This window comes from Arvicanthis niloticus, chromosome 21 (genome assembly GCF_011762505.2).
Source record: "Arvicanthis niloticus isolate mArvNil1 chromosome 21, mArvNil1.pat.X, whole genome shotgun sequence".
NCBI lineage: Eukaryota > Metazoa > Chordata > Mammalia > Rodentia > Muridae > Arvicanthis > Arvicanthis niloticus.
The window spans coordinates 37,049,097-37,060,852 of NC_047678.1; the positions used below are offsets into that span (position 1 = coordinate 37,049,097).

General features: G+C 41.1%; 1 protein-coding gene across 11 annotated transcripts in view; it reads right to left on the reverse strand.

The window, feature by feature from the left end:
- Positions 1-11,756, reverse strand: part of Rbms3 (RNA binding motif single stranded interacting protein 3) — a 767,889-nt gene that overhangs the window by 116,064 nt on the left and 640,069 nt on the right. For all 11 annotated transcript variants that reach the window (XM_076917936.1, XM_076917932.1, XM_076917931.1 and 8 more), the window contains exon 8: positions 3,041-3,087. In XM_076917936.1, the coding sequence (XP_076774051.1) occupies positions 3,041-3,087 (47 nt within the window). The remainder of the gene's footprint in view (positions 1-3,040; positions 3,088-11,756) is intronic.

Here is an 11,756-nt window from a genome sequence, read left to right on the forward strand (position 1 = left end):
TGCTGTAGCACTGCACACTCCAGGCTACCTTACCACAGGCTTTGAGTGTATTCTCCCATGGCAACTCCCATCTCACTGTAGAAGTGCTGAGATTACAGAAGTATGCTACTTCATCTAGCTTTATACATGGGTCTCAGTATTCTATCTGTCTGTCTGTCTGTCTGTCTGTCTGTCTGTCTGTCTATCTATCTATCTATCTATCTATCTATCTATCTATCTATCCATCCATCCATCCATCCATCTATCTATCTATCTATCTATCTATCTATCCATCCATCCATCCATCTATCCATCTATTTTCCAGGGATTGAAATCAGCTCCACCATCTCAGGCTGTCAGACTTGAGCATAGAGTGCTTTGCCCTATGAGCCTTCCTTCTCCTGGCCCCATAAATCCCATTAACTCAAGACACGAGAAACACATGCAAAGTCTGCCTCGTTAGGAAATGGGATGATAGCTGGTGCTAATATCTAAGGGGCAGCTGGAAACACAAATGATGGAGCCCATGGCTGGACATGGCTTTGGATACAGAATAAAACAGTTTGAGACTCAGAAGAATGAAAGATAGCTGAAGCTCATTAGAAGAAAGGGACAGACAGTGTGAAAAAAAAAAAAACCAAACCAAAACTCTGAGGAAAGACTAAAAGCCTGTGGAAAAGTTCATGGAAGAGCAGGGATCCAGAGAAGGTTCTGGGCTCATGGCAAGGTTCTCATCTCAGTTTCTATCAGTACAATTAAGAGCAGCAGAAGCAGGGCCTGGCTCTTCACTGTGTTACAGTTCTCAGTGGGGGACCTTGCTAGATGGACAGTCTCTTGCTACAGTTCACTCCCCTGGTCCCTCTTTCATTTTTACATCAAGCCTCCCAGAACAAACTCTCGTGGTCTTATAACTAGATCATTTTAATATTCTTTCTCTCTCTCTCTCTCTCTCTTTCTCTCTCTCTCTCTGTGTATGTGTCTGTCTCTGTCTCTGTCTCTGTCTCTGTCTCTGTCTCTCTCTCTCTCTCTCTCTGTGTGTGTGTGTGTGTGAGAGAGAGAGAGAGAGAGAGAGAGAGAGAGAGAGCTATGAATGCTGATGCATACTTGTAAGCATGTTGGCTTGCAAGCATGTGAGGGTCAAAGGTAAACCTCAACTGTAATTCCTCAGGACACTGTCCACCTTGGTTTTTACATCAGGGTCTCTCACTGGTCTGGAAGATGCCATGTAGGCTAGTTGGACACTTGGCCCCATCGATCTCTCTGAATCTACTTCCCCAGCGCTGGGGTTACAGTTCCAAGCCACTCTGCCCAGCATTTCCTCACTGTAGGTTCAGGTCCATATGCTAACAAGGCAAGCATTTATTGACAGAGCTCTCTCCCAAACCTTAGGCTATTTCAATCTCTCTTCAGTGTTTTCCCTCATTTCTAAGATCTTCCTGCTTCAAGGACTTCTTCATTATTTATGCCATACCATGATAAAGAGGCAAATTTTAAACTTTCAAATTAGCTCCAGCATAACGTTCTGTACCTGCACAGTTCCCCCAGGAGAAACTTCTACTCTTGTAAATGGTTGGTATCCAACTCTACAGACCCGTCTGTTTAGGAAGCTCATGTTCTCAGAAAACATCTCCCTGATGCCCAGGGATGATGATGTTTTAATGAGCTAAGTCATCACCCCCCAAATGCCATGCCCAATCCCATAGTACCCACAGTGTGTCCTCTCTCTGTGTGTTTCTCTGTGTCTCTCTCTCACTCCCTCCCTCCATCTTTCTTTCTTTCTTTCTTTCTTTCTTTCTTTCTTTCTTTCTTTCTTTCTTTCTTTCTTTCTTTCTTGTTTTCCTAGTAAGGGTTTCTCCCTGTAGCCCTAGATGTCCTGAAAGTCACTCTGTAGACCAAACTGGACCTTGAACCCAGAGATTTGCCTGGCTTTTCCTCCCAAGTACTGGAATTAAAGGTGTGTGTCACCATGCCTGGCAGTACTGTCTTTCTTACTGACCCAGATGGACACAAGGAGATGTCAGGCTCTCCTAAGAGTAAAATATGGTATTTGATTATCTTTTACACCTCTGGCAGACCTACTGATTTATGACTTGATAAATGGGAACATTTGCCATCACCCAAGTGGCCCAGCACAGGACTTGAAGTAAACCATGTCTGCTGTTCAGGTATAAACTCTGGGATGTGTTCTGGAGTCAACGCACTCTACAATAGCTTTGTGAACAACTGAGCTGGAGGGAAAGTCGGAGAGAACACACTATTTTAAAGTTAGTACTAATACCATCTTGGGATAATGGCCATGATGTTGTGCAGATGACACCAATAATTTTGAAGCTATATTTTTAACGGTTTATGAATAAGCCAGTATAACGTCTCAATTTCACTCCTATGTGGCCCAGCAAAATAGTTATTGATCTAAACATCAAGGATCACAACTGTACTTAAAGTACTGATGTACGATTAACTATAAATTAATTATCTTCTATCCATTTCCCAAGTTACCCAAAGCCAAGCAAAGGGAAGTAGAGAGATAGAAAAGTAATCCAATTACAGAACAGTTTTAGAGAGGCCACAGTAGTAGGTGACTTAACAGACTTGGTGTTTGGAGACAGGATCTGAAGCTAAATAAGAGGCTACATGTTTCCAGACAGATTAAAAGGAAGAGCAAAGATACAATTAGCTGAATTAGTCTGACCATAACCTAACTCCATTGCAGAGATGTGCCTGGCCAAATCCTAGGCATCATTCCAAGTTGACCTCAATGGAGACAACTGGTCGACCAAGTCCTAAAGACATGGATAGCTATCTCAAGCAATGCTGATGCTCCCTCCATACCTGGTCTTCCCTGCATACCAGTTTTGAGATACCAGAGGACTAGAAGAGATGAGCTAAGAGAAAGGCTTAGAATGGTGGGAACTTCTGAGGAAAAGGGACCCATGGTGGGAATTGTCTTGCCAAGGGACCAAAAGAAAACTATATATATATGGCCATTTTCTTTGGTGGGGATTTAGAGGTCGTAGACTACTCAGAAAAAATAAAAACTGAGAAAATTAGGTCTACTTACCCATTCTGTAGGGCAGCTGTGGGGTCATAGGTCAGAGCCATGCCAGCCTGTATGGAAGAGGAGAACAAGGGAAAAAAAGATATCTCAACATTTTTATTATAGTGCCAAAAGCATTCAGTTCAAAAACTTTGTTTTCTTGATTTAAGGGTTTCCCTCCCTTCTACATGTTTCTTTACCCTTCTTGTCCCAATGGGACAAGTCTCACTACTCACAAAGCAGAATTCACCAGTCTGAGATGGGAGTTTATATAATATTATTCAAATAGACCAAGGGATTATAGAGCTTGGGTGATTTCTACCTATACTTCATAAACCTTCACTGGCTAATGTGGTTGGCTGTAGCTCTCTTAGCAGTGACAGTAGCCGCTATATATCCTATGCTATGAATACAGGAAGGAGCCTGTAGCCCAGATTAAAGCATCAGGTCCTCAAGATGCATCCAACCTGGGAGAAAGGATACCAAGAAGTATTTATTTTAAAAGATTTTATGCTTCAGAGGTATGTAAGTAATGAGTTATAAAAAGTTTGTCTTATATATTGCCACTGCTAATAAGAATAGGAAATTAGGGAGATTGTCTACATAGCGTGGAACATTCTGGCCCATGTGGCTAATGAAGTCAAGCCTTATTCTGTTTTTCAGTAGGAGGGTACTTTTAAAACATAAAATCAAACAAATGAAAAAAACTACATGTTTATAATAGGCGGTAGTTTCAGGAACGCAAATAAACTTCACTGTGGCACTCAATAGCCAGGCTTCTTGGTCCCTTCATCTGCCACCGACTTTGATTCTTATGATGACTCTGTGAAGTAGGCAGAAGCAATCTCTCTCTGTCCCATCAATGAAGACAATGAAGATTGGTGAGGTCAGTGGCCATGTCAAGGTCACATATCTATTGTTATCCTTTGACTAAGAGTTACCCAGGCCTCTTTTTCTCTGGACCCTTGACTACTTACTGTAAAAGAAATGGAAGGCACTGTCCTGTGACTGTAAATCTGTAATTCTTCTTTCCCAAAGGACGTTTGCCAAGCACTCTAAGCTATTAGGAGGCACAGGGAGTTACATCCTGTATGATAGACACTCATTAACGAAAGAGCCAAAATCTCTTCACTTACCCTGCTACATGGAAATCAGAGACAACATAACTTGGGCTACCCATCAATTATGTGGTAGAGCTCTCTGCCCCAAAACCTGTAAGAGAGGACCATACTCCCAACTGACTCCAAACCTCATCATGTCATCTAATGACATAGACATCTATCTATGTCATAGTAACTCTCCCAGTAAGTCCCTAAGTCAAAAAGACAGTCCTTCTCAGTGTCTCTCTTGAACCCTGAAATCTGAGACCTTATACCCATGCCTTCTGATGGGGGATCTCTGGTGCTCTTCTGTTATGACTTGAAGCTTCAGTAAAGCCTGGGTACCATTTCTACTGGTGTAGAGAGTCTTCCCTGTGCTGTGTAGACAGATAACGTTGGGTGTCCCAGCACCATCTGTGTGGTTAGCACTTGTAACCAGAAACATTATGTAGAAAGAAATTTAGAGCAGCTCAGGTTATCTTTAGAGTGATACTTTAGCTTTTATTTTAAAATTACTAACTGAATCCTAACAATGTGGATTTTCTCTCTCTGATAGCCTGACATAATTACATAATTTGTAACCACTGGGAAAACGGGGTCTATACAGGAACTCCTGAAAAGCGTTTATAACGTGCCATGACTTCAGAATTACTTTAAAATAAAGAAATAGGACATATAAGTGAATGAGCTTCCTGGACTTATCCAGGTACAAGAAGAAAAACATAAAAAATATTAAAGAAATGCATTTGTATTTGAGTTTTTCACTTGTCTGCATGGTTTAGTCCAGGCTCCCCATCAATTCTTTAGAGCTAACAGGTAATGGAAAGGAAGGATCTCATGCCCCGTGGGCCTTCTAGATTGCATTTCTCATGTTAACAGACAATACTTTTCATGTTGTTATTTGGATTGCAATGAGGAACTACAGCACAGTGCCTGGGATGGTCAGGAATGGAGTGATTGGGGGCGGGAGGAGTGAGATTTGCAAGTAAACCGAGGTATCTGTTACAAGTCAGCAGAGGTGCCTGGGGTGTCTCTATTGAGGAAGTCACCAAGCACCTCAAGTGCCAGTGAGGTAGGAGGCATGTCCTGGGAGACAGACACACATTAGAACATTAGTTAAAGTGACTAACAATTTCCTTTTCCCTGCTCCATGGGAAACAGAAGAGTACACCTGGAGTAGTTAGCTTTTGCACGGAGGGGTGCCTGGGACAAAAGAGGCATCACCTACTTCAGGATTTTGCCTCTGAGTACTTCAGGCTGCAAGAGACAGTCCCTGGGTCACACACAGCTGAAACAGGATAGGTAACAAAGGAAGGCAAGGGTTAAATAAAGGGATTTTGGTTTTTTTTAGCCAAAGAGTTGGCTGGGCATCACCTTCCAGACACAGTGCTTGACTGCACCTGGGGCTCACTATGAGCGTGACAGATCACTGAGTTACAATGCTAATACGCCTTCAATGCAGATTCTACATTCAATTTCCCTTTGTCTCTTCCCACAAAGATGAGGAAGAAATTGATTTTGCTGCCCTGTCTAGCCCCCTTTAGACAAATCCAGAGGCATGAAATTACTATTGTGTAATCACCAAATATGATGGCATGTTGACAAACTCCAGAGTCACGGGGAAAAAAAACCATAAAATATCTTAGAACAAAATAAACTGTCACACCAGATGTGTGAGACAGTGACAGTTAATCCTGTTGTTGACTTTCAAAAGGGCTTGTTGCATTCACAAGAGTTGTCTATGTTTCCAGTCGATGTTGTTTGTACGCCAATGGCATAAATAATTTACTTTAAACAAAACCTGGCACTTATATCTCTTAACAACAGCTAAGCTTTGCTTTAATATTTTAGGCATAATGGGGGCATTTCCAGGCCTCCTGGGGAAAAATTGATGAGTGGTAAATATTTTAGAAAAATCAAACTCTTTATTGGACAAAAATATTGTTGTTTTGGAAAATTTTGCTATGCGGTTCAGGCTGGCCCAGAACTTGTGATTCTTCTGCCTCAGATACTACCAGGCCAGAAATGAAGGTAACTTTATTTCTAATAAAATGAGAGCTTCTCTGAAACAGGCAAGAAGAATGAGCTAAGAGCTGGATATTAGCTAGTCATATCTAAGCAATCTAGTGAAATATATCAACAGGTTATGATTACAGGCAGTGCCCATAGCATATGCATTAGGAGTAGGCATGAGTGAAGCCCTGGTCTGAAACACGCATTCTTACACGCAGATAGAGACTCCATGACTTTCACAAAGCCAAGAAGATGGCTGGCAGGATAGTTTTCTTTCCTCTTTCTTGACACATGGCGGGTGTGCCTAACCAGAGGCATCATTCGAGAGGCAGTCCTTAACACTGCTGGGTTTCTGTGACCAGATTTAAAAACACTTAGGAGATGTGTCCTACATATACCCCTTTAGAAAATTTAGTGTTGTGGATTAGATAAATAGACGTTCAAGAAACCAGGGAGCAAATCAGAGACTTTGAGGGATTTCTGGATTTGCACCTCACAGAAGCTCAATTTTCAAGTGAAATTTAAGTGTATTCCTCAGGGTCCTGATTTTATTAGCAAAACTTCCTTCTAAGAAATCTGAAGTGGTCTCAGCTCTCAGCTGAACCTGTTTAAAAAAAAAACCCTTGGCTAATGGTAGACACGGGTAAGGGTATAGAGGTGATCACCAGGAGTGGAGACTTTCAGCACCGGACAGAAGCCAACAGCCTGCCTGAGGTGAATTGTGGCTTTGGCTCTGGAGGAAAGAGGGAGACCAGCAAGCCCTCCTGTGCTGAAGGACCAGCTGCCGAGTGTCACATGGATTGCTTCAAGAGGGCTGTCAGAAATCAGGTGAAAGCAACAGTTCAGATTTATCACCTCCAGAGTAGCAAATGCAGCCAGAGAGCCAAGAGAAGTGAGCTCTTAATGTCTGATAGAATCAAACCAAGAGGTGCTATAAAGCTGTTGTTTAGGCGTGGCGTCATTCCGGAATTTCTGCTTCTTGGCGTCTTCTAAAAAACATTCTTGCCAGAGGATGTCTGCTTTTTATAGCAACAGAGAAGGACAAGATAAAACAAAGAGATCACAGGTTGGAAAGCTGATAATGTCTAAGCCTTTCCAGGAAGAACTCAGTGGTTAAATGAGAAACAGGAAAAGCGAACATACATATACACATGCATATACACATACACATACACATACACATACACATATACACATACATATACACATACATATACACATACACATATACACATACATATACACATGCATATACACATACACATACATATACACATACATATACACAAACATATACACATACACATATACACATATATATACACATACATATACACATACACATATACACATACATATACACATACATATACACATACACATATACACATACATATACACATACACATATACACATACATATACACAAACATATACACATATACATATGAGTGTTTTGCTTGTTCCATGTGCACACAGAGGTCAGAACTGGAGTTCCAGACAATTATTTGTCATCATGTAGGTAGATGGAACCCAGGTCCTCTGCAAGAGCAGCCAATGCTCTTAACTGTGAAGCTGTCTCTCCAGTACCTGACTTGTACTGTTTTCAATTGTGATTTAAAATAAATACTTCTTCCTCTAAGTTACTTTTTGGTACGAATTTAGTCACAGCAATGAACGAAATAGCCTGCACAGGGAGTTTGCTTTTTTTAATCTCAATCTAAATGTCGGAATTTCACGGATTCTAAGACACCATTTTGGTTTTCTCACATCTTAATATCTGTGAAATTAGGATTCCCCTAATAACTGCCAGCATTTCATAGTGTGTCAAGTCACTTCTCTCTTTTTAGTGGCATTTAAAATAATCTAATGGTTCATCTTTAACCAATGGTGTTTTACAGTCAATGGTGCAGCAAACATACTGTCAAAACCACTGTGACATGGTGCCCAACCATGAAAAATAGAGAATTCTGGGGCTGCACTGGGCGAGCCTGAGGAGCTTACAGAGCAAAGGTGGCTGGGAGATTGATCCAGATTCTTCTAGGATCTTCTGGGTTTAGTTGATCCTGCCTAGAAGCTACATGTGCTTAGCCATTGATGGGGGTGATCTTGAGGCCTGTGACAACCTGGGATCACGTGGACATGCCAGCGATTCCACGAATAGCTCAGTTGACTGATGGCTGTTATGGCTTCCTTGCTTGATTCAGTCGGGGGGGGGGGCAGGGGCGGGGACATGGAGTTCATCCCTCAGCCTTTCTTCCTGGAAATGTTTGCTGTAATATTCCTGATCTCAAGCCACATCCAGGCTGTGGACACCTAACCTTTCTCCCAGCACACACACACACACACACACACACACATACACACACACAAACACACACAGACACACACATACACACACACATACACACACACATACACACATATATATATACATATATGTGTATATATATGTATATACACATATACATATACACATATATGTATATATACACATATATGTATATATATGTATATACATATATGTGTATATATATATATATATATATATGTATATATATATATAGTTTATTTTTCCTTGACAAGATGGGCTAGGTAGAGGACTGGACACATCAATTACATTTGAAGCAAAATTACTATAGTATAGGGGCTTATAATTCTTAATTGTTATCTTTCATCATTGCATATTAACGTTGGGCTCAGAAGCTTCAGGAAAAGGTATTTGATCAAATCAAAACATATTAGTGTTCAGAAGCCAAGTTATTGTGGCTTCTAAAATGAGAGGGGCTTTCTCTTCAGCCTACTTCCTCAGTTTCCAATGCAGGCTTTGCCGTAGGCAAAGCCCCATCTGGAGGGCCAACCAGCAGGCCCGACTCACCAAAGAAGACGTATGAGTTCACAGCTAGCTGCTGCTTCCCAGGTCTCCTGGGAAGACTTGCTTACAGGTTAAGAAGACTCTCAGCAGACAAAGAAGACTATTGGGAGACAGAGCTTAATTCTTTTCTACCAGACTAGCGTGTGCTAGATACTTTGTGTTAGATGTGAAGGAGTTAGTGCTAAATGATTTAGACAGCACCTCTACATCTGTAAAAATGGTCTAAGATATCCCAAGTCTAGACATTATTACTTCGTTTTCCCGCAGACTCTCTCGGGTATGATTTCACTGGAACCGTGATCCAGTTTCTCCCGAGAGTGTGTTTGTGTCTAGAGTCTCATGACAACAGTATTCAAGGTTGCAGGGCAGTCTCTTTTCTGAATATACAGTCTTTTTTTTTAAGATTCAATTTTGTCAGCGTCAACAAAGATCACCTAGTTCATAACACAAATGCTGTCTTCCTGGACTCATGTTAGACTCTTCTCACGTTCTAAAAGAAGGGTGGCACCAAGAGGCTGACCAGAGCATCAGGAGTCCTGGTAGCATCTAGAGCACACCCAGCTGAGGGCAGGGAGATGCTCAGTGTTGAGCCTTGTCTTGTGTTCTTCAATACTGATGATGTCTCAAAGCAGACACCATAGAATCCCACTGGTAGCCATTCATGACAGCCTAATGTGTTTAAGAACCTCCCCCTCCAAAAAAAAAAAAAAACCATTCTGTCTCCATGTATAAGCCTCTTTCTCTCTCTTCAGGTTGGTGACATGCAGGCCATCTGTGTGCTGTTGAAAAATCAATATTTTATCAGTGTGGCTTGTTTTGGTTCCCAATGGGATGAATCAGTGGCTTTCTCCTCATATGCAGATGAGAATATTGTAAATAATAGGAATGATTATTAGATTAACAATTTTTTCTAAGGTATGTTAATTTGGTCATTGGGTCAGGTGTTTGCTGGTCTTTAATTTTAAGCTAACTTGTCCCTCTGAGCTTCACCAAATGGATGGAGTAGAATCAGAGCTGTACTAGGACTTCTGGGGTAACTACTGCACATCAACCATTTTCTTCAAATCCGTGAGGATGGGTAATTCATTGTAAAATAGCATCCAAATAAAGGCAGTATGTCTACACGTTGTGCCATAATTTGTTGTATCCAAGAAACTTACGTTCTAAGTTAGTGGGAAGAGCAAAACCCTTAACCAACATGCTAGTTCATGCTCAACAGCAACATCACAAAACAGCACCAAGCGGAGTCATTCCCTAGTTATGTTTTAAATCATCAAAAACACAGAGCTTGCTGAAGCTTGAACCAGAGATCCTAAGGGCTTGAAAATAGAGGGTTGGGTTCTCCTAGTGTCTGCTCAAAAGATTTTCATTTATAATAGTTACTCTTGCTTTATGTGTACTTCTAGCTAAAGATATTTTTTGTTGGTATTTTAAACATTTTTATTTATTTTATTTATTCACGTGTATACGTGTATGTCTATGTGTGAGTAAATATGTGCACATGAATGCAGATGCCTATGGAGGCCAGAAGAGGATGTCTGGTGAACTGGAGTTACAGGGAATTGTGAGCCACATGACACGGGTGCTGGGAACTATGCTTTTCACTCTTGAGCTATCTCTCCAGCCTCAAGTGTTACTATTATTACTCTTTCTCTGAGCTAGATCCTCAGTTCAAATTGCCTTCTACTAGCTATATAGCCAAGGATGACCTTGAACATCTGATCTTCCTGCTTCTATTCCTCCTATGGATCCTGAGGCTCCAATTCAGGTCACTGGACATGCAGGAAAGCAACTTTGCCTGCTGAGGCATCTCACTCAACCCAGGAGGACTTTGGATATTAATTCTACATGTTCATTAAATATAAAATAGGTAAGTTAATTATCCATCTCTTTTCTCTTTAAAAATATGAGCTAGACAATTTGTCATCTCTCAGCGATCCTCTGTCTTTTCCATGGTTTGTAGCAATGGTTTGGCTTTATTTTTCTTTCTTTAAAAATGTTCCCTCTCAGTCCTATTTCCCTCTGCCAGCCTGTGACTTATAAGATTATATGACCTTCAAAGAAAAGGAATTGTCCAAGATTCATACAAACATCTAATATCTCAGTGTTAAGTAATGATCTATGATTTGGAGTGCAATGTTACTAGAACCTTAGTACAATGTGGGACAAACATAAAATATATTAATTTCTAGTTTTTAATATACTTTGTATCACATGTAAAAAATACAACAGCATTATACTGGCAGAAAGTAAACACTATTTTACATGCATTTAGAGAGAGTGTGTGTGTCTGTGTGTGTGTGTGTGTGTGTGTGTGTGTGTGTGTGTGTGTGTGTGCAGAGCAGAGCAGAGCTGGCTCTCAGCAGACCTGAGCTATGCAATGGCATCACAATACTACAACACAGTTGTAGTTTGTGTTAGTGTGGCTGGCCAGGCACTGGCCATCACCTTGCATCTCCTGTGCTCTCTCTAGTTGTGAACATGCACCATTAGCTCTCAAGATGCTGTGGGATTGAAACATGGTTTTGACCCACTTAGAGACCTTGCCCAGAGTCATCTCTCAGCTCAGAAGTCATGGAACATGTGACTCAAACTCTACAGCCTATATCCTTAGCCTAAAATTATGAAGAAAAATGCCCCTGAAGACCCTCCTCAGTCCATAACATTTGCAAGGGATTATTACTCTATCCTCCTCAGAGAAGAATGGAGGTTTCAGAGTTGTCACACTCAAAGCTCATGATGTTCCCAAACA